Below are 24195 nucleotides of genomic sequence, written 5' to 3'. Positions count from 1 at the left end.
CCCGAGGGCGCGCGACTTCCGACGCTGGCTCGCGAACTCGGGGTCTGGGAGGGGCCCGGGGTGGGGCCCCCCGGGGAGCCGCTTCCCGTGGCAATTCCTATTCCACCCCCCAGACGCTGCTCGGCGCCCCGATCCCCGCCAGACCCCGGGGGCCCCGAGAGAGCCGGAGAGGGGCTGACGGTGATACCCAATTTATTACATCTCAACGTAAAAAGAGGGGCTGGGGAGGGGGCGGCCACGGAAGCCGCGCTCCGGATGGTCGCGCCCCAGACCGCCGCGGGGCTGGGGACGCGCAAGACGCACAAGGTCTGCGGTTTCGGACAGGGTGGGCGCGGGCGATGCACTGAACCACCAGAGGGGCGGGCGGGGGCTGAGGGGCTGCGGCGACAGTACCGTGGCAGGGCCCCGGGAGCGGGGTATTGCACTGAGCCAGGTGCGGGGGCGGCGCGCGGGGGTTCCCGGCTCGCCCAGGTTCTACAGTACAGGAGTGGGGCGCCGCCCACCGCTCGTGCTAGCAGCCACGGGGGAGGGGCGAGCGGGGGGGTCACCAAGGAGTTTGCAGATCTGGGGGTGGGGGTCCTCGGGCTGCCCGCCGGGAGCCTGCTCAGCATCACGGGCAGGGCGGGCCCCGCCCCCGAAGGAGAGGCCCCGCCCCGATGGCGGGCCACGTCCCCGGCGGCAGGCCACGCCCCCCAGCTTCGCTCTGTAGCCTGACAAGGTCCCCGGGGCTCTCGGCGTCTCCCGCTGGGGGCCCCCCTGGACGCCGGGTCTGGACGCCAGGCTGCGGACACGGCCCCCCATGGTCCCTGCGGTCCCCCCGCCCCCGCTCCCGGGGACCCGGCCCAGGCGGGTGGAGCTGATGGGGCGGGGGCGGCAGTGTGGGAGGTCTCAGTTCCTTGGAGCGGCCCCAGCCCCCCACCGAGGGGGGTTCCCCCAGGGCCGGTGGGCGGGGACCCCCGGGCGCCACCTGTCAGGGCCGGGGTGCACCTGCTGGGGGGGGGGCTTTCCCCCGGAACTCGGCAGGGGCGCCTGGGCCCCCCCCCAGGGCGCAGGGCAGCACTGCAGTCCACGAGGGAAGCCCCCAGGGCGCCTGTCCCGCGGCTGTGCCTGGGGCGCCAGGCGCTGTCCCCTCTGTCCACTCTCGCTGTCGCGCTCCGACCTCGCGGCGTCCGCCTGCCCGGCACGTCCCCGCTGGCGGCCGGAGTGGGGTGGGGTGGGGGTCTTGCGCCGAGGCCCCCAAACCTGAGCGGAGGGCGGGCGGGCTGCGGGGCGGGGGCGGCCGCGGGGGAGACCCGCCTCCTCGCTGCTCCCCGCGTCTCCGGCCTGTGTCCTGGGAAGCCTCCGAGTGCGCCGCGAGGACCCGGAGCGGCGGGTGCAGGGGGCGGCGCTCGGCGGGCGCTGGGGGGCTCGGCCGTGCGCGTCCGTCCAGGGGCCGGCAGCTCGGCCGTGCGCGTCCGTCCAGGGGCCGGGCAGCGCCTCGGGGCGGCGGCGGGCGCCGGGCGCCGGGTCCGGGAGTGCATAGCAGTTACTGCGGGAGAGAGGCTGGGTGAGCGCCGGCGGGCGCGGCCGGGGACCCCGAGGTACTTACCCCGCGGCCACTTACTGTGTCGCTCTCGCCGTCGGAGGCCGCCTGGGCCTGTGTGCTATAGTGAAGCGGGGAGTACACCCAGCTCCTGTCATCGGTGGGCTGCGGGCGGGCGCGCGCGCGGAAGAGCAGGGTGCGAGGAGGCGCGCAGGGAGGAAGGAAGAGACAGGAGAAAATAAAAGAGCCCCCGCGCTGAGCGCCCCCCGCCCTCTCTGACCAGGCCCCGCCCCGTGGCGGCGTGGGGGCAGCAGGAAGCGGTAGCGGGCGAGCAGGGGCAGGACAGCGGGTGACAGACAGGGAGGAAGGGCAGGGGCGGGGGACGGGACCCCGACTCATCCACCGCCAGCTGGCGGCGCCCTCGCCTCGGCCCAGCTCTGCCTCTCGGGGCTGGAGCAGGGAGCCAGGGAGCAGGTGCACCCACGTGGCTGCCGTGCCTCGGACTCCCCGGGCACACGCGTGTACACACACTCACACACGGACCCAGAGAGGCACAGACACACGGACAGACACACAGAGACACACGGACAGACACAGACACACTGACAGAGGCATACAGGCGTATACACACACACACACACACACTCTGCTCCCGGGACCCTGGGAACAGCTCAGCCACGCTCTGGGCTGCCCGGGGCCACTCTGGGCCCAGCTGAGGGCCGGCAGGCGACGCCTTCCCTGACCGTGCCCGCCCCCTCGGGGTTCTCATGCGTGCTGGCCGCGTCCGGCTGGCCAGCCCCTGGCCCTGTCACATCTCGAGCCCAGCGCAGGCCGTCAGCCCGGGGCCTCTCCACCCAGCCTCGCGGAGCCTGCTGCCCGCAAGGACGCTCCAGCCACGGCCCTGACTCCAGGCTGCCCGGGCCGGGGGACCCAACTCCGTGCCTGCTCCGTGGGGGCCCACCGGCCCCCGCCCAGCCCCCGCTCTCCTCGCTGACCGGCCACCGTGTCCAGAGGGTCTCAGAGGAACCCTGAGGGAGGCCCCGTGGGTCACTGCGGGCTGCCCCCCGCCGCCACGTGGGAGCAGGCGGAACGGCCGGACGCGTCCGCCAGTGCGCGGGACGCACCCAGGACCCAGGCTGCACCCGCTGTGCGCCCTCTGCGCAGGTGCCCCCACGCCCAGGGCAGCCTCCTCCTGGGCCTTCGCCCACAGCTGCCCGGCCTCCGGCCCCGAGGCCAGCAGTCAGGCCGGGCGCGCACGGGGTGGGGGGTTGCTGAGGTCGGGGGGCACAGCCCCAAGGGCTTCATGGTTGGGGCGCAAACGCTGGCGCAGGCCTGTCCCCTCCTGTGCCCGCAGGCTCTGCGCAGGTCACTGCGCCCCCGCAGGTCCCTGGCTAGCGACGCCCACGCGGAGCCCTGAGCCCCGCGGCCTCCGCAGGCCTGGGCAGGGAGAGGCGTCCACGCCCACGTCCACAGCCCAGCACGGAGGCGGGCGGGCGGGCAGGGGTCCAGGCAGACCCCGCCACGCCTGGCACCCCGGGGTGCACCTGCTCGGAGCGACACGCGGCACAGCCCTGACCTCAGCCGCAGCCGGACGGCCCCAAGGCCCCTGTAGGAAGCCAGGGGCGCGGGCGCTGGGCAGGGGCTCCTCTCCCGGGCGGCCGGCTGCGGTCACTTACAGTGCCCGAGGCGCTCAGAGTGACGGCCCGCAGTCGGCGATGGCGGGGGGAGTACATCCAGTACCTCCCATCCGTGAACTGGGCGGGCAGGAAGAGACAGCGGGTGAGGCCAGGAGTCGGGCGCGTGGGCGGGCGGGTGGGCGGGGCGGCAGCCGGGGCGGGGCGGAAGCAGCGGCGGGGCTGGGGGAGGGGTCTCGGGCGCCTGCTACCTCCAACGCGGCCCGGGTGCGGGACGCAGACGTCCACGGCAGAACACGGCCCCAGTGGGCGGCCCCTCTCTGGGCCGACGCCTGCCTGTGGCTCCCTGCCCCCCCCCGACCCCACACCGGACATGCAGCTCCTCGGACAGAGGCCGCTCAGGCTCAGGGTCTCCGGGGCCCAGCCTTGCCCGGCAGCCCTCCCGCCGGCCGAGCCGCTCACCATGCCTGCCGCGGCCTGGGAGGAGGCCGAGGCCGCTCCCCACGGCCCAGCACCGGGCGCGGCGGGGCGGCTGTGAGGAGCCGGCGGCCCCCACGTGGAGGCGGCGGCCGTGTGGCCACGCGTGTGCGGCCTCGGCGAGCCAGTGTGCGCACGCGGGCAGCTGCGTGTGCACACGGAGGGCGGGGGGGGGGCACTCACAAAGTAGATGTCGGTGGCCGGCGCGTCCTCCTCGTCCGAGGCCTGGCTGGCGGGCTCCGAGGCGTGGCTGGCAGTCTCTGCCTCCATGGCCGCCGAGGCGGCGCCAGGGGCGGCCTCCTCCCTGGGGACACCGGGCAGAAGCGGGGGCCTGGCTGGACTCCAAGCAGGGACACCGACGCGGGAGCCCCCGGCCATTGCTGCTCTGACCCAGGCCCCACCCCCTGCAGGCCGAACCCCCTTCCTTTGACCAGCGCCTGCCAGTGCCCCCCAGGACTGGCGCCGGGCACAGCAGGGCCCGCATCCCATGTGGGCGCAGGTTCGAGTCCCGGCTGCTCCACTTTCGATCCAGCTCCCTGCTGTGGCTGGGAGGGCAGTGGACAACGGCCCAAGTCCTTGGACCCCTGCACCTGCATGGGAGACCCGGATGGAGCTCCTGGCTCCCAGCTTCCTCGTGGCACAGCCCCGGCCGTTGTGGCCATCTGGGGAGTGAGCCGGCGGAGGACAGCTCTGTCCCCCTCCTGTGCCCAAGCTTCCAACACATTAGATAAGTAAGCTGGCGTTTACCAGGACAGTACTGCCCCGTGACACGGCCGGGGGGGGACGCACAGGCTGCCCGGGCTTGGACATGGCCGAGGCAGGGGGACGCACGGGCCGCCGGGGCCTGGACACGGCCGGGGAGGGGGGACGCACGGGCTGCCGGGGCTTGGACACGGCCAAGGGGGGGGACGCACAGGCCGCCTGGACTTGGACACAGCCGCGGGTGGGAGGCACGCACGGGCCGCCCGGGCTTGGACATGGCCGAGGAAAGAGGGGGACGCACGGGCCGCCCGGGCCTGGACACGGCCGAGGAAGGGTGCAGCAGTTGGCGGCCCCTGCAGGAGACAGGAGACCCCAGCGCGCAGGACGCCCCGGGACAGAAAGCAGAATATGGGGGTGGGGGTGGCGCTTCTTCCAAATCAGAAGCCAGCACTTTGAACGCTGAACAGAGAGACCCTTGAGTGCCCGGCAGCTCAGACCCCCAACAGCCCTCGCCCCAGGGTCTCCCGGCGCTGCGGGCGCTGCAGGGTGTGGAGCGGCCTCGGCCCCCTCCAGCCCGTGCACCTGCAGAACCGTGGAAGCCGCAGAGGCCCGAAGCCCCCAGGTGCCCTGGGGGCTGGGCCGGGACCCGACAGGAGCCCCGGGGGCCAATGCCGGGGCGCCGTGGCTGAAGCCCCCGGACCTGACCCGGGCGCCAGTCCCAGCCGCTCCACTCTGACCCGGCTCCCTGTGGCTGTCTGCGCGGCAGAAGGTGGCCCCCGCGCCCGCGTGGGAGCCCCGGATGCAGCTCCTGGCTCTGGCTCCAGCCTGGCCCGGCCCTGGCCGCCACAGCCACGGGGGCCGCCCCTCCGGCCCACTCACCCCGCCTGCTTGGGGACGATGATCTCCACGCTGCACGCGGGCTCCCCCTGCGCGGTGACCTCCTGCGGGTCCTCCTGGGGCCTGGGGGCGGCGGGAAGCCTCAGGCCCCTCCTCGGCCACCCCAGGTCCCCCCTGCCTCCCGCCGGGCCCAGCTGGCTCTCCTGGGGGGCAAGGGGCAGGGCCGAGGGGGTGGGACGTGGGCGGGAGGGCGGCTCTCACAGTCACAAGGAGCCCTGGGCCCTGTGTGCAGGGAAACGGGGCGGGGCTCCGGGCGGGGAGGGAGGGGCTTGGAGTCTCACCGGCCGTCGTGCCCCGAGGACTGCGTGCGCCGCCTGCGGGAGACCCAGCCACAGGTGAGGGGCGAAGGACGTTCAGCTGCCCCTCCCTGGACCGCCCCGCCCTGGACCGCCCCGCTCCACTCACCTGTCCCGCCCCGCCCCACTCACCTGTCCTGCCCCGCCCCTGGACCGCCCCGCCCTGGACCGCCCCGCCCCGCTCACCTGTCCCGCCCCTGGACCACCCCGCCCCTGGACCGCCCCACCCCTGGACCGCCCCACCCCTGGACCGCCCCGCTCCGCTCACCTGTCCCGCCCCGCCCTGGACCGCCCCTGGACAGCCCCACCCCGCTCACCTGTCCCGCCCCTGGGCTGCCCCGCCCCGCCCACCTGTACAGCCCCACCCCGCCCCTCACCGCCGCCCACCTGTACCGCGGCTGTTCCGACGTCTCCGACGGCGACCGCTCCGGGATGGACAATGAGGTGGACGACAGGGTCGTGGCGATGGAGGCCGTCGTGGCTTCTTCCAAGGAAGGCGGCGTGCAGGGCAGGAGGTCAGGCCGGCCTGCGGGGAGGGGCGGCGGCGGCTCATGCCCTGCACACAGCCCCGGCCCGCACACGGCTCCTGCCCCCACACACAGGGCTCCCCCCCCCCCCCCGCACACAGCTCCCGCTCCGCGCACGGCTCCCCGCCCCCGGACACGGCATCCGGTCCCCGCACACGGCTCCCCGCCCCCGGACTCGGCTTCCGCCGCCGCACACGGCTCCTGGCCCGCACACAGCTCCTGCCCCCCCCACGGCTCCCGCCCGCACACAGCTCCCGCCCCGCACCCCGCGCCCCACCCCGCACACGGATCCCCGCCCCGCACACGGCTCCCCGCCCCCGCACACGGCTCCCCGTCCCGCACACGGCTCCCCGCCCCCGCACACGGCTCCCCGCCCCGCACACGGCTCCCGCCCCGCCTCCCAGGGCGTCAAAATGAAGCCCACAGCCCGAGGGAACGGCCCCCAAGACCCTGACCACTGCCGGGCGCCCTCGTCTGGACTCCGTGGGGAGCCGGGGCGTCCTCGCAGCGTGGGCCCAGCGCCCGCCCGCCGCAGTCACCTTCGTCCTCCAGCGTGGGGTAGCTGCGGGCCCCCCGCAGGTCGTACTGCGCGTCCTCCCGCTCGCTGGGGATCTGGCTGGCCGAGAAGGCGGCCGTGGGCCCCAGGGGCTTCACGGCCAGCAGCGCGCCGCGCCCCTTCTTGGACGGCGAGGACTTGAGGGCTGCGGGGGGTGGGGAGGTGTGGCGGTCAGGGCTGCGGGGGGGCTGGGGGGGAGGCGGTCAGGGCTGCGGGGGGTGGGGGGAGGCGGTCAGGGCTGCAGGGGGGAGGCGGGAGGGCTGTGGGGGGCGGGGGGAGGCGGTCAGGGCTGTGGGGGGCGGGGGGAGGCGGTCAGGGCTGCAGGGGGGATGGCGGTCAAGGCTGACCAGGGCGGGGGGAGGCAGTCAGGGCCGCCCAGGAGCAGGCCCGGGCCGCGCCCAGATCCAGGCTCTGCCCGGCCGGCTATGTGGCCTCGGTGGTCTGCACCATGCCACCCCTGGGCGGGGCACACGGCGTGGGGGGGAGGTCTCAGCCCCCTCTCCTCCCAGAGTGCCCTGGGGCAGCTTACAGGAGTTCTTCCGGAAAACCGTGTTGCTCATGAACTTGAAGAAGCGCTCGGCGTAGAAGCTGGGGCGGTGCACGGAGACCGTGTCCTGCGGGAGATGGCAGGGCGGGGCGCTCTAGTGGGGACCCGGGGGGCGGGGCTGCTCTAGTGGGGACCCCGGGGGCGGGGCACGGAGACCGTGTCCTGCGGGAGAGGGCGGGGTGGGGCTGCTCTAGAGGGGACCCTGGGGCCGGGGCTGCTCTAGTGGGGACACCGGGGGCTGGGCGCTCTAGTGGGGACACCGGGGGCTGGGCGCTCTAGTGGGGACCCGGGGGGCGGGGCGCTCTAGTGGGGACCCGGGGGCGGGGCGCTCTAGTGGGGACACCGGGGGCGGGGCGCTCTAGTGGGGACCCCGGGGGTGGGGCGAGGCCTGCAGGGGGCCATGGGAGGGGCTCCTTTCCCTTTCTCCACCCGACCCCCACCGCACTGTAAACATTCTGCAGGCAGGGAACGGATGAATGAATGCACGAGACGCAGTCTCTAAGCCAACTGCACCCCCCTGCCCACTTGGTGAGCGCAGCTCTGTGGCCCAGGGCCCCCCTTCCTGGGGCCTCCACGCGGGCCCCTGGGTGCCGGGTGAACCTAAGCGGCCAGGATACCAGCGACAGCACGCGGGCTCTGCTGGGCAGACGGGGAGACGGGGAGCTCAGGATCCCTGCCGGCACCTGCCCCCCCACTCCAGCCAGGAGCACCGCCGGCGGGGACCACCACAGCTGTCCCCAGGGAGGGCGGGCTCCCTGGCTGAGCCGTGCTGGGCTCCACCAGCACGCGTGGCCCCTGGGCGAGCTGTGGCCACGGCACCTCCGCGTGGCCCAAGAAGCTGGGAGCAAAACGGTGGGACGTGCCTTCTACCCTCCCCCAGCTCTCCTGCCCCTTCCTGACCAGGCCAGCCTGGGCTGGGAGTGGGAAGCCTGGGCCGGGGGGGCAGCCTGGGCTGTGGGACACGGGCAGTCTGGGCCGGGGGGGGGGGAGCCTGAGCCGGGGGGGGGGGGCAGCCTGGGCTGGGTGGGCAGCCTGGGCCGGGGGGGAGCCTGGGCCGGGGGGGCAGCCTAGACTTGGGGGGCAGCCTGGGCCGGGGGGGGGGGGGCGGCCAGCCTCGCCGGCAGCGGCAGGAGGGCCTTGCAAGCTGGGGCGCCGGTGCGTGTGCGCTGTACGTGTGCACAGTCTGACTGGCTTTCACCCCCCCCACGCTCACAGCAGCCTCGGGGCCGGAGCCAGGAGCCGCACCCAGGTCTCCGGTGGGTGGCAGGGACCCCTCCTGGAGCCACGCCCACTCCCCCAGGGTCTGCACTGCGAGAAGCTGGGGAGAGGAGCGGCAGCTGGGGCTCCAAGGAGGCCGGGCTCAATCCCGCCCCCCCCCCCCCCGCCGCGGGCGCCCCAGGCCCCGGCACAGGCCCCCAGGCGGGCAGCTCCGGCCCTGAGCCGCGCCCGCGCCCGAGAGCAGGACTCACCCCGTCGTGGACGAGCGCCTTCCAGGTGTGTTCCAGCTTCTTGATGAACCTGCAGACAGGGCGGGGTCACCGCGGGGCGGGGTCACCGCGGGGCGGGGTCACCGCGGGGCGGGGCCGGGGAGAGACCCAGAGCCCGGCCCCCCTCTGCTGCCCCGCGGAGAGGAAGAGGGGCCACCCAGGCCTCCCCCTGTGCCCCTGCTGCCCCGCCCCCTGGGTCTGAGTGACAACTGGGGCTCCCAGCACAGGTTGGACCGGGGCTCCCAGCGAGGGCCGCAGCGCGGGGGCGGGGTCCGCTCCTCCCCCTTCCCCACACACGGTCTGCGCTCTGCACCTGGCTCGCTCCCCAAGGCCCACCGCGGCCATGGCTAGGCCGGGCCAAAGCCAGGATCCGATGTGGGGCTCCCACGTGGGCGGCAGGGGCCCCTGCTGCCTCCCAGGGTGCGCATGCGTGGGAGCCGCATATGGCGCGAGAGTGACCGCCCCGCCCCCGATCCCAGAGGTGGCTGAGCAGACCCCAGCGTCCATGTCGGGGAGGACCCGGGCCGTGGGGGGAGCAGACAGGGACCTGGGCCACAGAGAGAGGGGGGAGTGGGCGGGGACCCGGGTCATGGGGGGGCAGGCAGGACCCGGGCCGTGGCCTTGGAGGTGACACCCCAAGTATTGCCCTTGTTCTCAACCCTGGGGGGCAGAGTTGGGGAATCCCTCACCATGCACCAAGGGGGCTATCGGGTCCTGGGGGCATCTCCGGCGATGCCCCAGGGGAGGGAGGAGAGGAGGAGAAGCTGGTGCGACACTCAGGCCCACGCAGGCGCAGTCAGAGCGCAGCCGAGGGGGGGGGGGCGGGGCGGGGCGGGGCGGGCGCTCCACTCAGGCCCACGCAGGCGCAGTCGGAGCGCAGCCCGGGGTGGGCGGGGCGGGGCGGGCGCTCCACTCAGGCCCACGCAGGCGCAGTCGGAGCGCAGCCGGGCGGGGGCGACCCCGGCCCACGCAGGCGCAGTCAGAGCGCAGCCCGGGGGGGGGGGGGCGGGCGGGGCGGGTGCTCCACTCAGGCCCACGCAGGCGCAGTCGGAGCGCAGCCCGGGGTGGGCGGGGCGGGGGCGACCCCGGCCCACACAGGCGCAGGCGCAGTCCGGGCGGCGCGCACCTGTAGGACTGGAGGATGTCGATGATGCCGACGTGCAGCAGCAGGCGCTCGCCGCGCCCGTTCACGGCCGGGATCCCGCCCATCCTGGGGAGAGAGGCCGCGGTCAGCCCGGCGCGGCCGCCTGCCCCACAGCGACCCGGAGCGCGGCCCGCGCGTGCACATGCAGCCACACAGCACACGGCAGGCACGGGGAGGCTGCGGGCTGTTAGTGCGGGCACAGCAGACAGCGGCCGCCGCTCAGGCCACACCACGCCTGCCGGGCTCACCTGCTTGCCCGGGGGCCCCGCGCAGACCCTACGAACACCAAGACCGTCTCAGGGCGGGGCCCGCACCCCGCGGGAAACGGGGACCCCACCGCACCCCCTCCCTTAGGGCCCCCTGGGGACGGTGCGAGGGAACGGAATCGGAGGCCCCTCGGGCTCGGTGGCCTGGCGCTGCGGTGACCAGGGAGGGGACAGCCCTGAGCCTGCCGGGCTCCCCTGAGGACGCTGGGCCCGGGGTGGCCGTCGGGACCGGGACCGGGGCCGTGGGGGGGGCGTGGGGCCGGGGTGGCCGTCGGGACCGGGGCCGTGGGCCCGGGGTGGCCGTCGGGACCGGGACCGGGGCCGTGGGGGGGGCGTGGGGCCGGGGTGGCCGTCGGGACCGGGGCCGTGGGCCCGGGGTGGCCGTCGGGACCGGGGCCGTGGGGAGGGCGTGGGGCCGGGGTGGCCGTCGGGACCGGGACCGGGACCGGGGCCGTGGGGGGGGGCGTGGGCCCGGGGTGGCCGTCGGGACCAGGGCCATGGGGAGGGTGTGGGGCCGGGGTGGCTGTCTTGTGTGTGGGGCCAGGGAGGGTGCGCCACGCCCTGCAGTGCCCAGCACGGCCCCGCCCCGGGGACTGACCCACGCCCAGGCTGAGGGCGCGCCCAGGGTCTGCTCAGCCGCTCAGGGTGCAGGGGGCCTGTGCGTCCAGACCCACCAGCTGGTGACTGCGACGCCCCCGTCGCTGACATGGGGCCCTGGGACCCCGGGGAGGGCGGGGGCCGCCCATGGTCCCATCCTCCTGGGGGCTGAGGCCCGGCCCAGGCCCGCCCCACCTACGTGTCGTCGGTGTCGATGGCCTCGCCCCGCGCGGCGCCGCCCTGGATGGACTCCATGGCCGTGGAGTAGAGCGCCTTCTGGCCCGCCGGCCGCTTCTCGTCCAGGGTGCTCTGGGCGCCCTCGGCCTGGCGCTCGCGCTCCTGCTGGTCAATGTTGTGCACGCCCAGCAGCAGGCTGTAGTCCATGATCTTGAAGCTCTCCAGCACCTGGGGCGGGCGGGGGGCACGGCTCAGCGGCCGCCCAGCAGGGACCGGGCAGGGCCGGCCATGGCGGCAGACCACACCAGACCCAGGCCCGCAGCGGCCGCACCCGGGGCCAGCCAGGGGCCCACAGCCGTCCCAGGGGCGCGGACGCAGGCTGCAGCCCCCACCCCACAACGGCTCCGGCAGTCCCGGCCCCTCCTCTCCAGGAGAGCAGCAGGCAGGAGGGGGTCCCTGAGGGAGGGGGCTCGGGCAGGGGCTGGCCTGGGGGCCTGGGTGGGCAGGGGTGGGTGGGACTCGGGCAGGGCCAGGGGCGGGGTTGGGGCATGGTCAGTGGGCAGGGCCGGGCGCACCAGGCAGTCGCGCTGCAGCGTCTTGAGCAGGGGCTGGCCTGGGGGCGTGGTCAGTGGGTGGGTGTGGGTGTGGTCAGTGGGGGCGTGGTCAGTGGGGCGTGGGCGGGGCAGGGCGCACCAGGCAGTCGCGCTGCAGCGTCTTGAGCAGGGCGCTGAAGGTGTCGGCGTCCAGCAGCAGCCCCTCGGGCATGTCCTGCATGAAGTCCAGGTCCTTGTAGGTGGGGGCGCCCTTCTCCTTCTCCTTGCGGCTGGCGCGCCGCTTGTACGTGGAGCCCTTGAGGTCGAACTTGAGGTGCATCTTGACCACGCGCGGCAGCACGTTGTTCATGACCACCACGCGGATGTTCTTGCCGCCCGACTGCACGCAGTACAGCCCATAGAACTTGGGCAGCAGCGTGCGCGGGTTCTGGTTCAGGTTCTGGGGGCGGGGCCGGGGGCGTCAGGGGCACAGGACAGGCCCCCACAGGCAGCAGCCCCACCCCGGGCCCAGCCCTGCGCTACCCTGGGCCTCTCCCAGCCACGTACCCCTCATCCCAGCCCCGCCCGCCCTGTGGCCCCGCCCCACGTGGCCTGCCCCGCCCTGTAGCCTCGCCCCGTCATGCCCCCCATGCCCCGCCCCCACACCACGCAGTAGCCCCATTCCCTCCAGCCATGGCCCCGCCCATTGTAGACCCTCCCTGCACCATGTAGTAACCCCATCCCCGCCCGCCATAGCCCCGCCCCACCATAGCCCCGCCGCGGCTCCGCATCCCCGCCCCATGGCCCCGCCTGTCTTAGCCCCGCCTCCTCCCTCCATGGCCCCGCCCGCCCCACACCAAGTAGTAACCCATTCCAGCCCGCCATGGCCCCGCCCATGGCCCCGCCCCCTCCACAGCCCCGCCCCACACCATGTAGTAGCCCCATTCCCGCCCGCCATAGCCCTGCCCCATTTCCCGCCCCCTCCATGGCCCCGCCCCGCGGCCCCGCCTCCTCCATGGCCCTGCCCTCGCGGCCCCGCCCCCACACCATGCAGTAGCCCCATCCCCGCCCTGTGGCCCCGCCCCCGCGGCCCCGCCCCGCACCATGTAGTAGCCCCATCCCTGCCCTGTGGCCCCACCTCCTCCGCGGCCCCGCCCCCGCGGCCCCGCCCCGCACCATGTAGTAGCCCCATCCCCGCCCTGTGGCCCCGCCCCTCGCGGCCCCGCCCCGCACCATGTAGTAGCCCCATCCCCGCCCTGTGGCCCCGCCTCCTCCGCGGCCCCGCCCCCGCGGCCCCGCCCCGCACCATGTAGTAGCCCCATCCCTGCCCTGTGGCCCCGCCTCCTCCGCGGCCCCGCCCCGCACCATGTAGTAGCCCTATCCCCGCCCTGTTGCCCCGCCCCCGCGGCCCCGCCCCTCCGTGACCCCGCCCCCGCGGCCCCGCCCCGCACCATATAGTAGCCCCATTCCCGCCCGCCATAGCCCCGCCCCGTTTCCCGCCCCCTCCATGGCCCCGCCCCGCGGCCCCGCCTCCTCCATGGCCCTGCCCTTGCGGCCCCGCCCCCACACCATGCAGTAGCCCCATCCCCGCCCTGTGGCCCCGCCCCTCGCGGCCCCGCCCCACACCATGTAGTAGCCCCATCCCCGCCCTGTGGCCCCGCCCCTCGCGGCCCCGCCCCGCACCATGTAGTAGCCCCATCCCCGCCCGCCATAGCCCCGCCCTGTGGCCCCGCCCCTCGCGGCCCCGCCCCCGCGGCCCCGCCCCGCACCATGTAGTAGCCCCATTCCCGCCCGCCATAGCCCCGCCCTGTGGCCCCGCCCCTCGCGGCCCCCCTCCGTGACCCCGCCCCCGCGGCCCCGCCCCCTCCATGGCCCCGCCCCGCACCATGTAGTAGCCCGGCAGCAGCTTCTGCAGGAACTCAGCCTCCTTGTGCATCACCGTCTTGATGATGAACTCGTCGTCGCTCGTCACGTAGAACAGGGAGCCGCTGGCGCCCGGGTTCGACAGCTCGATGAGCGGCTCGTTGCAGAGGGAGTACTGGGGGCGGGGCCGTGAGGGGCGGGGCCGTGAGCGGGCCTGGGCTGGGCCCACCCCCTGCTCCCCGCACACACCGGCCGGGACCCCAGGAGTACTGCGGGGGCGGGGCCGTGAGCGGGGCGGGGCTGTGAGGGGGGCGGGGCCTGGGCCGGGCCCACCCCCTGCTCCCCGCACACGCCGGCCGGGACCCCAGGAGTACTGCGGGGGGCGGGGCCGTGAGCGGGGGGCGGGGCCGTGAGCGGGGGTGGGGTGGGGGCGGGGCCGTGAGCAGCGGGGGGGGGGGGCCTGGGCCGGGCCCCCGCCTGCTCCCCGCACACGCCGGCCGGGACCCCAGGAGCACTGGGGGGCGGGGCCGTGAGCGGGGGTGGGGTGGGGGCGGGGCCGTGAGCAGCGGGGGGGGGGCCTGGGCTGGGCCCACCGCCTGCTCCCCGCACACGCCGGCCGGGACCCCAGCTCCATCCCAGCCGTGACGGCCGCTGCGCCTCCCTTCCCCCCACTTGGAACCCCCAGGGGCCGCGGGCCGGAGGAGGGCAGCGCGGTCACCGTGGCCAGGGGACAGACGCCCACGCCCCGCGCGGGAGCAAGGGGCTGGTGGGGGGCAGGGGGACAGGGAGCCCCCACCCACGCCGCGTGCCCCGGGGCCGTCCCAGCTGGGGGGGGGGAGCTAGGGCGCGGTGCACGAGCGCCCCCCCGCCCGGGGCCCCCCGCCCGCTGACTCCCCGCCGCTCACCAGGTAGTCGTCCGGCCGGATCCCGAAGAGCTCGCGGAAGTAGCGGAAGGCCACGGGCGCGTAGGTCTTGAACCGGAAGTCCTGGAAGTGGTGGGCAGGGGTGAGGTTGCTGCCTTCGCTGTGGAGAAGGGGCGGGGTCCGTGAGGGCGGGCGGGGCCGGCTCCCCCAGGGTCCCGGGGGGCGGGAAGCCCCGCCCACAGGACGTGAGGGTCCCGCGGGGTCTCGGCCCCCACAGCCACTCCTCGGGGGGCCCGGCCCCTGATGGGGGGGCTCAGCCCCTGGTGGGGAGACATGGACGGGGGTGCCTGCGCGGGAGCGCCCCCACCTGGGGAGAAGATGTCCCCTCACCCAGGAGAGCCCCCACCTGGGGAGATGCCCCCCACCCGGGAGTCCCCACCTGGGGAAGGGCCCCCCGCGGCCCCCACCTGGGGAGAAGATGCCCCCCGCGGCCCCCACCTGGGGAGAAGATGCCCCCCGCGGCCCCCACCTGGGGAGAAGATGCCCCCCGCGGCCCCCACCTGGGGAAGGTTCCCCCACCCGGGAGAGCCCCCACCTGGGGAAGAAGATGCCCCCCGCAGCCCCCACCTGGGGAAGGGCCCCCCTGCGGCCCCCACCTGGGGAAGGGCCCCCCCGCGGCCCCCACCTGGGAAGGCCCCCCCGCGGCCCCCACCTGGGGAAGAAGATGCCCCCCGCGGCCCCCACCTGGGGAAGGCCCCCCCGCGGCCCCCACCTGGGAAGGCCCCCCCCGGCCCCCACCTGGGGAGAAGATGCCCCCCGCGGCCCCCACCTGGGGAAGGCCCCCCCGCGGCCCCCACCTGGGGAAGGCCCCCCCGCGGCCCCCACCTGGGGAAGGGCCCCCCCCGCGGCCCCCACCTGGGGAAGAAGATGCTCTCCACCACGTAGAAGTCCTGCATGAGCACGTCCCGCTCGGGCTTGGAGCTCAGGTTGCCCACCGTGTAGCCGATGCCCAGCTGGATGGCGCCCTTCAGGGTGGACGAGGTGGTCTGCAGGCAAAGCGGCTGTCGGACCCCGCCCCGCCCTGCCCAGACCCACCCCGCACCCAGTGCCACGCAGCACCCAGGACGGGCCCCCCCAGCACCCAGGACGGGCCCCCCCACCCCAGCACCCAGGTCAGGGCCCCCCCACCCCAGCACCCAGGACGGGCCCCCCCCAGCACCCAGGTCAGGGCCCCCCCACCCCAGCACCCAGGTCAGGACACCCCCACCCCAGCACCCAGGTCAGGGCCCCCACCCACCCCAGCACCCAGGACGGGCCCCCCCCAGCACCCAGGTCAGGGCCCCCCCACCCCAGCACCCAGGCTCTCCCAGGGCTTGGAGCTGTAGCGGCCAGGGAGGGGCCCGACAGCAACTCCAAGCCCGCCCTGCACTGCTGGGTTCCAGGTTCCAGACCTGTGTGCAGAAGGGCCAGGCCGGCTGCCCAGGACAGCGTCCAGCCACGGGGCCGGGGCAGCCTGGGGGCGCTGGGCCCTCCTTGTCCGCCCCCAGCGGCCCGGGTGCCCAGGGACAGGCTGTGAGGACACTGCCCCCTAGGGACAGGCTGTGAGGACGCTGCCCCCCAGGGACAGGCTGTGAGGACGCTGCCCCCTGCCCCCAGGGACAGGCTGTGAGGACGCTGCCCCCCAGGGACAGGCTGTGAGGGACGCTGGCCCCTGCCCCCCAGCGGCCCGGGTGCCCAGGGACAGGCTGTGAGGGACGCTGCCCCCTAGGGACAGGCTGTGAGGACGCTGCCCCCTGCCCCCAGGGACAGGCTGTGAGGACGCTGGCCCCGGGGCCCGGCACCGGCACCTTCTTGTACGTGGTCTCCCCAGACGCATCCACGCCGCGGTGGCCCAGCTTCTTCCCGTGGCCCGGCTGCCCGGTCGTGGACGGAACCTGGGGACGAGGGAGCCGGCAGCGTTAGGGCAGCAAGGGGGCCCGGAGGTCCCACGTCTGGCGAGAAAGAGGGGTGCCCACCGCGGGAGGGGAGTGGGCTGGGAGTCCTGAGAAGCCACGGCCTTCGGGGCTCCCAGGGTGCTGGGACAAGGGGCCAGGTGGTGTCTGGGTGGGGGCAGACGCTCCAGGCAGGGACCCCCCCCCCCACTGCCGCTGTCCTGACGGCCACAGGCGACCCTGGGGAAGGTGTGGACCCTCAGCCTGTGGGCCAGCGGCGGGGACGGACACCCACAGGGACACTGAAGCTGGCGAGAGGCAAGGACCACGGCCGGCCAAGCCCCCAGACCCGGCTCTCACTGGCCTCTGAAAAGCTCCGCCCACCTCCCCAGTCCCCTGGGTCAGCCAGTTCTCCCCAGCGGCCACCAGGGGGCAGGCTCATCCTAGGCACTGACCTCGCCCCGGCAGGCCCCCTGGGAACGGCGACCTCCCCACAGCCCCCCGCAGTCCCCCAGCCGTGAACCCAGCAGCCCCGTGCCCGGGGGTCTCTCAGGAGGCCGCAGAAAGGGGGGCCCGTCGCACACACAGCCACGCCCATGCACATGCACACATGCGCGGGGTGGGGTCTCTGCTCCTACACTCCGTGTGCTGCCAAGGGCCCCCAGAAGCGCCCTGGGGGAGGCTGTGGGCCCCACAGCCGCCCACGCCCCCGGCTCCTGTGCCCTGGGCGGCCCCCGAGGGGCGAGCTCCAGGCAGGGTCCGGACCCCGCGCGGCCCTGCCAGCCGGCACGGGGCACCTGCCTGTCAGCCGCGGGCACTCACCTCCGCCAGGGGCGTCTTCCTCTGACCCGAGCCTGTGGACAGAAGGGGGCGCTTCAGCCTGGGGACCCCAGGCCGTCGCCCCGCCCCCAGGGGCGGGGGCGCTGGGTCCCAGGGCCGGTGAGAGGCCACCCGGGGTGGCAGGGGAGCCGAGCAAAACCTCTGGCCCCCATCCCTGTCAGGTGCCGTGGCACAAACGACCGGCTCACAGGGAAACCGAGGCCGCGCTGGGCGGGCAGAACAGTGCACGGCCCGGGACCCCCAGTGGGTCCCTCCCCTGGCTCCCTGCAGGCAGAGGACCCCGCAGGGCCCAGGGGAGGCGTGGGGAGGGGCCGGGCTGCATGGACTCGCGGGGGCGGGGGCAGGGGATGACGGCAGAGACCCCGGGCGATGGGCAGAGGACCTCGTGCCGTGAAATGCGGGGCCTGGGGGGCCACCCAAGTCACAGTGCAAGGGAACCCGACCCCGGCCCCAGAGGCCCGCGCTGCTGTCCCCTCCCCCACACCGGCTTCTGCGCCTCCGGGGCACCGGCCACGGGAGACACAGAGACACCCATGGGGAAGACACACATGGGAGACATGGGGCAGACACACACGGGGGCATGGGAGAGACACGGGAGAGACACAGGAGACACATGCATGGGCGAGACACACGGGGACACACATGGGAGACACGGGGCAGACACACGCGGGGGACATGGGAGAGACACAGGAGAGACACAGGAGACACACGCATGGGCGAGACACACGGGGACACACATGGGAGACACGGGGCAGACACACGCGGGGGACATGGGAGAGACACAGGAGACACACGCATGGGCGAGACACACAGGGACACACTTGGGAGACACGGGGCAGACACACACGGGGGCATGGGAGAGACACGGGAGAGACACAGAAGAGACACGCATGAGAGAGACACACGGGGACACACATGGGAGACACAGGGCAGACACACGGGGGACATGGGAAAGACACGGGAGAGACACAGGAGACACACGCATGGGAGACACGGGGACACACATGGGAGACACGGGGCAGACACACGAGGGGGACATGGGAGAGACACAGGAGACACACGCATGGGAGACACACGGGGACACACATGGGAGACTCGGGGCAGACATACGCGGGGGACACGGGAGAGACAGGAGGCACACGCATGGGGGAGACACACGGGGACACACATGGGAGACTCGGGGCAGACACGCGGGGGACATGGGAGAGACACGGGAGAGACACAGGAGACACGCATGGGGAAGACACACGGGGACACACATGGGAGACTCGGGGCAGACACACGCGGGGGATACGGGAGAGACACACGCATGGGGGAGACACACGGGGACACACACAGCCCATCTGAGGCACCTGGGCTGGAGCTCTCGGGAGGGGGAGGCCGAGGGAGAAGAGAGGGGAAGGGGGAGGGGGGAGGCGGGCACCCGGGGAGGGGACCCGGGCGGGGCTGAGCCGGCAGGCGCCCCCACTGGAAGGGCAGGCAAGGACCCTGGGGGGCCTGGGCCTCTCCGGGCAGCGGCCCCTGGTCTGGAAGTGAGGCCACCCCTCCCCCCACCTCAGGAGACCACCTCTGCGGGGGTCTCCAGCCCCGCCCCCCCACCTGAGTGCTTGGAGTGGCTGCCTCTCCCCAGTGTCTGACAGGGAAACTGAGGCAGGAAAGGACCCAGCCAGGGCCCAGTTCCAGCCCCCTGGGGCCTTGGGTGGGGAATGCAGGCCGTGGCCAGGAGGCCTGGGCACCCGGGAGGGACCCCCAGTCACAGGGGACACCCGACGAGGCCCCCCCAGCTGCCCCTGAGCGCCTGCTGGGTGTGGGGGCCCCGGGACAGCAGCCGGAGGCCCTGGGAAAGAGGGTGGGGGTGTGGGGCCGGGCAGGGGGGACCAGCGCCGAGCCGGCTGCCCTGGGGGCCGAGGCCACGCCCACTCGCGGAGCCCTGCGGGGCCGAGGCCACGCCCACTGAACACCCGAGCCCACCCTCCTCCCTCTGCTCCTGCCCTAGGGCCCCTTGCTCCTCTCTCGCCCCCCCCCCAGTCTGGCTGTGAGGACCCTGGCGCTGGCCCCCGTCCCCGTTTCCCCCACACCCGCCCTGCCCAGCCTCATCCCCCAACAGGGCACCCCCACGCCTGCCCTCAGCCCTGGCCCTGGTGGGGCCGACAGTGGAGGGCGCAGGCAATGTCTGCAGGGCCCTGCCCGTGCCCTAGGCCTGTGGACGGACGGACAGACGGACGGACAGATGGTCCTCTCCCCCCTCCTCCCACCCTCCCCAGCCCCTCCCCTCCGTCCCCTGAGGCAGGAAGTCCCCCCCCCGGGGGCCTCCAGATGGAGCTGGGCCCCCCAGGCCTGCGGCCACCTGTCCACCTGTCCCCGCTCCACAGCCCGGCTCATGGACACAGCCCCACACGAGTCCATCCTGGCGGCCCTGCCAGGCCCGGCTCCCAGCAGCCCCCAAGACCCGCCGGCCGGCCGGGGAGGGGGCCTGGGCGTTCAGCTGAGCGCCCACCCACATCCCCAGCTGCCGGCTCCCGGGGCCCGCACGCCTCCCCGCCGACTCCTCCTGCAGCGGCCGCCGGCCCCTCCGTGAGCCCCAAGGGCAGCCCAGCGCCCACAGTGACTGACAGAGAGACCTCAGCGGGCTGCGCGGAGGGGGTGTGGGAGTGAAGCCCCCCCACGCCCCCCAGCCTCCCCCAGGACCACAGCGCTGAACAGGCCGGAGAGGGCCGGCCGCCCTCGGGTGGGGGGGGGGCTGTGCCGGCCCCGAGGCCAGGCAGGGCTCTGCCTGACACCTGTGGCTGCCGAGTGGACGCCTGTGGCCCCGGGGCCGAGGTGTGGAGAAGTCGGAGCCCACGCGCTGAGAGAGCGAGCGCAACACGGCCCAGCCGCACACGCACGCGGACGCGCTCCGCACACGCACAGTGGCCAAAGGGGAGGAAGCGCCCACGGCCCTGCTGATGGACGGACGGACACACGGTGCGCGCGTCCACGCAGGGGCACCACGCAGCCAGGGGCAGGGGCGTGGCCTCCAGGGGCGAGGCCGGGTGCAGACCCAACGGGGCGGGGCCTGGGCAGCGTTGGGGGCGGGGCCATGGAGGGGCCTCCAGGGGCGGGGCCCGGGGCAAGGCCAGCGCAGACCCCATGGGGGGGCAGGGGTGGGACTTCCTCTCCACCTCTGCACAAGCCACGCCTCTCCAGGCAGATGGGGGTGGCCGGCAGGTGCAGGGGTTCCCGTCAGGCCCCTCCCCCGCCCCAGGGCCCCTCCCCCGCCCCAGGGCCCCAGGCAGGAAACCGGAAGCTGCCCGAGCTCCGCCCAGCAGGGCCGGACCGACATCACGGGCGGCTTCCCGAGGTCCCTCCTGGACGGACAGGCGGCCGGAGCCTGCAGGGGCAGAGTCCACCCCCGCAGGGGTCTTGAGCGTCCCGGGGCCCGGCCGCCGCCGCAGCCCTCTGTCCCTGGCACGGCTCGGGGGGCGCGGGGCTGGGGCTGGGGGCGCGGGCTGCACCAAGCCCTCCCTGGTTCCGGCAGAGGGGAACTTGGGGGGCTCCGGGAGTGTCCCGGGGGGGCCCTGTGTGCTCCCGAGACAGGCGGGGGTTGTCAGGAGGGGCGGCCCCCACGGAGCCTCGGCCGCCAGCCCCCGCCGTGCGCACCCTGGGAGGCAGCGTTGGCTCCGGTGCTGGGCCCCGGCTGCCGCGGGCGTGGGGAGCGGGCCACGCGCGGAGGACCTCTGCCCCCCGCCAGGCCCCTCTGCCACGTGACCCCCACGGGGACCAGGTGGGTGGCGTCCGGGGACCCTGGCCAAGGGCCCCGGCCTCGCCTCTCGGCGCCCACGCCAGGCACGCGTGTCCGTCCGTGCCGCCCCGTGTGCTCCCGGCCAGCGGGCGAGAGTTGGGGCCCACGCGACGTCCTGCGCAGGATAACAAGACGTGGGGGGGGGGCGGAGGTCAAAGGGCAGAAGGCAGCAGGGGCCTCACCCAGGGCCCCCGCGGGGCAGAGGAGGTGCAGGCTCACAGCTCCCCAGGCCCAGTCCCAGACAGCGCGAGAGGCGGGCGGAGCCGCCTGGGTGCCGGGTGCAGAGGGCCGCGCCGGCCGAGGGAGGACACTCACACCTGGGCAGACCCCAGCGGCCACGCTATGCAAAGAGCTCCGGGAAGTCAACAAGAAACCAACTCTCGCCGCAGGCTCCACTCCCCCCCCAGCTCTGACAGATGAGCCGGGAGCAGAGTCCTGACGCCGGGCCTGGGGGGCCCTGGGGGGCGGGGAGGGGTGTGGAGCAGAGACCCAGCCTCACGGGGGGGGGGCACGGCCCCAGCCTCATGGGGCGGGGAGCAGAGCCCCAGCCTCACGGGGGGGGGCACCGCCCCAGCCTCATGGGGCGGGGAGCAGAGCCCCAGCCTCACGGCAGGGGGCACGGCCCCAGCCTCACCCAGGGGGGGCACGGCCACAGCCTCACGGGGGGGGGGGGCTGCCATCCCCAGCCTCCTGCTGGTCTCTCTGATGGGCAGATTCTTTAATTAATTTTATTTGACAAACGGTGCCCACCCCCGGCTCACTCCCCCAATGCCTGCAGCAGCCGGGGCTGGGCAGGCGGAAGCCGGGCGCCAGGAGCTGCCCCGGGCTCCCCCGCGGGCACAGGGAGCCCGGCCAGGAGCGGGGCTGGGCCCCGAGTCCACGGGGAGGCAGGGGTCCCAGGCAGCACTGAGCAGATCCAGCCGGGCACTGTGCGGCACAGCTCCTCCCGGCTTCTCGCTGCGCCCGGCTCAGCCCCTCCCAGGCCGGCCTCCTAATCCAGTCGGTAATCCCGCAAGCGCCGTCCACACCCCGGCCCCTCCGTCCAGCCGGGCTGAGCTGGGAGACGCACCCCAGGCCGCACACCCCTGCCGGGGCTGCTCCTGATGGGGGCCTGCTCCTGGCTCACCCTCACCGCACCCCGGGGCTGCCCGTGGGCGCAGGACCAAGGCTGTGCCGCCGGGGCCCGCGTGGCCCACTCGGCTCCCGGGACGCGGTCACTCCTGGGCTCGGGCGGGGCACCCCCACCCCGGGGCCTATGCTCGGCCGCAGCTCATGTGCCCTGGTCAGCCCCTGGCACTGGCCGGCCCGGTCTTGCTACGGACTTAGCAAATGCTGCCCGTCTAGGGCCGCACGGTGGAGCCCGCAGCCCCGTGGGCATCCCGCCCGCCCGCCTGCCCGCCTGGGGGCCCTCGGGTACGAGCAGGTGCGGCCCCAGTGCACTCTGGGAGAAGGCCCCGTCACAGCGCCCAGCCTGGAGGCTCACACGGAGCCCAGAGCCTGGCGAGGGCCGGGCGGCCACGGCCTCCCCATGAGGGACGGAGGCAGCTGGGTCACGGCTGGATGGACCGACCACAGCGCTGCCCCCTCGTCCCGAGAAGACACCAGCCCCACCCTCTCCGGCCCCAGCTGCCCCCAAGCAGGGCCGACGCTGCTCGGCCAATACCTCCTCCTCCGGGAAGCCCTCCCGGCCACCAGTCCACTCAGCAATTCCCACGGCTCCACCTGCCCCTGCACCTGCCCGGGGGGGACCCGGGCCGCCCGGCCCCTCATGGCTGGCAGTGAGCAGAGCCAAGAAGCCACCGAGCCTTGGTGAGGGTGGGGGAGGGGCGCCCCCCCCCCCGACAGGAGCCTCCCCCCACCAGCTGGACCCCGAGGAGCTGAGGCAGCAAATGCCCGACTCGGAGACCCCTGAGGCTGGCCTGGGAGGCGGGGGCAGGGAGCAGGGCCGGTGGGCTTGGACCCCGAGGCAGGCGGGGGTCTCCAAGCGCTGTGGGGGCGGGGGAAGGTCCCCCCCCCAGGGGCGGCCGCGGGCGCCGCTGCGGGCTCCAAAGGCAAAGCTGACACAAGTCCCCGGCAGATGCTACGCGGGCGGGCGGGCGGGCGGGGGCGGGAGCCGCGGGGATGGGCTCAGGCCCAACACCCGCAGGCAGCCCCGGACCCCCGCAGTGGGCCGAGCGGGGGCAGCGGCGGCCAGCGGGGAGGGCCCCCTGCCGGTTCTGGGCCCCGCCGCCCCCGCCGCCCCCGCGGAGCGCGCCAGACACGGCTGCTCACCCCGTGTGCCCTTGACCCCACCAGCAGGACCCCGGGTGCAGGCCCCACTCGTGCCCTGACACGGCGTGGGTGCAGCTGGGGGCCCAGGCCCACGACCCCGGGGCTCCGGCCCCCTGGCCCCAGCGCTGGCCTCAACCCAACGGGACGGACCCGCGCTGAGTGGGGCGGGGGCCTCGGCTCTCACCGGCCAGGCGCGCAGGGCCGGTCCGCGCCTGGGGACAGCAGGTGCTGCCTGGCCGGGGGTGCTCCCGGCACAGCGTGGGGGGGCAGGGACGCCCACACGGGGGCCGCGGAGCCGGGCAAAGCCGGGCAGACGGCGTGGGGGAGCTGGGGCTGGGGCGGCCCTGACTCGGGGCCAGACTGCGGCCACCCGCCCCTCCCCGCACAGCCCCAGCCCACGCCGCATCTGTCCCCGGTCGGCCCCCGGGGCCTCCGATGAGACACGCGGGGGCTTCTCCAAGCCAGCACGCGGGGACGGGGCTCTCGGGGGCGCAGGAGGGAGCCCCTCGACCCCGGAGCGCCGGCCAGGCCCGGGCGGGCAGCTGGCGCCTTCAACTGGGTCATCCGAGGCTTCCAGATGGCCGCGGGCAGGGGCCCGGAGGGCGCGCCTGCCAAGGAGGCCGGGGGAGCGCAGGGCCGCGGACGCCCGTGGGGGTGTCTGCGGGGACGGGGGGGGGGGCGAGCAGCCCCGGAAACTCCCCCGTGGGCTCCGCGCGCCGCGCCGCGGGGAGGGGCGCAGGGCCCGGGTCCCCACGTAGCCCCCAGGCCGCCCCCGCTCCCGAGGGGTCTGCGCGCCTGACCGCGGTCGGAGGGCCCCCACGCCGACCCGGACGGCCTCGGGGACCCCCGCCCGGCCGGACGCGCCCACGGGGCCCCCCGCGCACGGAGACCAAGGCCAGGGCCCGCGCAGAGGTCGCACCCGGGCCCCCCAGCGCCGCCTCGCAGGACCCCGACTCCCAAGCCCGGCGCGCGACCCCCGCCCCCGCCCCGGGAGGCCGCGCAGCCCCGGCCTCCGCCCCGGGCCCGGACCGTTACCTGCAGCCGCCCCGGCCGCCTCTGGGGGCACGGGCCCCGCCTCGGCGCTCTCCGCCTCGTCCGGCACCTCCAGCTCCATGGCCGCGCGCGCGCACGGGCGGCGGGCGGGGGCCCGAGGCAGCGACCCCTGCTCGGCCGCCGCCGCCGCCGCCGCCGCCGCCGCCGCCGCCGCCGCCGCCGCCGCCGCCGCCGCCGCCGCCGAACAACAAGCGCCGCCGGCCGGAGGGCGGGGGCGGGGCCGAGCGCGGC

General features: G+C 75.5%; 1 protein-coding gene across 4 annotated transcripts; it reads right to left on the bottom strand.

The window, feature by feature from the left end:
• Positions 1-175: 175 nt before the first annotated feature.
• Positions 176-24129, bottom strand: PIP5K1C (phosphatidylinositol-4-phosphate 5-kinase type 1 gamma). Of its 4 annotated transcripts, XM_070058593.1 has the most exons (19): positions 23947-24129; positions 16842-16873; positions 15936-16022; positions 15004-15134; positions 14131-14248; positions 13248-13400; positions 11523-11822; positions 10852-11057; positions 9772-9855; positions 8628-8676; positions 7141-7225; positions 6595-6756; positions 5916-6054; positions 5514-5546; positions 5215-5295; positions 3817-3937; positions 3199-3276; positions 1604-1687; positions 176-1528 (listed from the first exon to the last, which is right to left on the bottom strand). In XM_070058593.1, the coding sequence occupies exons 1-19, from the start codon at positions 24023-24025 to the stop codon at positions 1526-1528; spliced, it is 2025 nt and encodes a 674-aa protein (XP_069914694.1). In that variant the 5' UTR covers positions 24026-24129; the 3' UTR covers positions 176-1525. The 4 variants fall into 4 exon arrangements, with proteins under 4 accessions (XP_069914694.1, XP_069914698.1, XP_069914697.1 ...); XM_070058597.1 differs by lacking the exon at positions 1604-1687; XM_070058596.1 differs by lacking the exon at positions 3199-3276 and having other exon boundaries at positions 23947-24128.
• Between the last annotated feature and the right edge of the window lie 66 nt (positions 24130-24195).

This window comes from Oryctolagus cuniculus, chromosome 16 (genome assembly GCF_964237555.1).
Source record: "Oryctolagus cuniculus chromosome 16, mOryCun1.1, whole genome shotgun sequence".
In the NCBI taxonomy this organism is placed as follows: domain Eukaryota; kingdom Metazoa; phylum Chordata; class Mammalia; order Lagomorpha; family Leporidae; genus Oryctolagus; species Oryctolagus cuniculus.
This window is presented reverse-complemented; position numbering and strand designations above follow the sequence as displayed.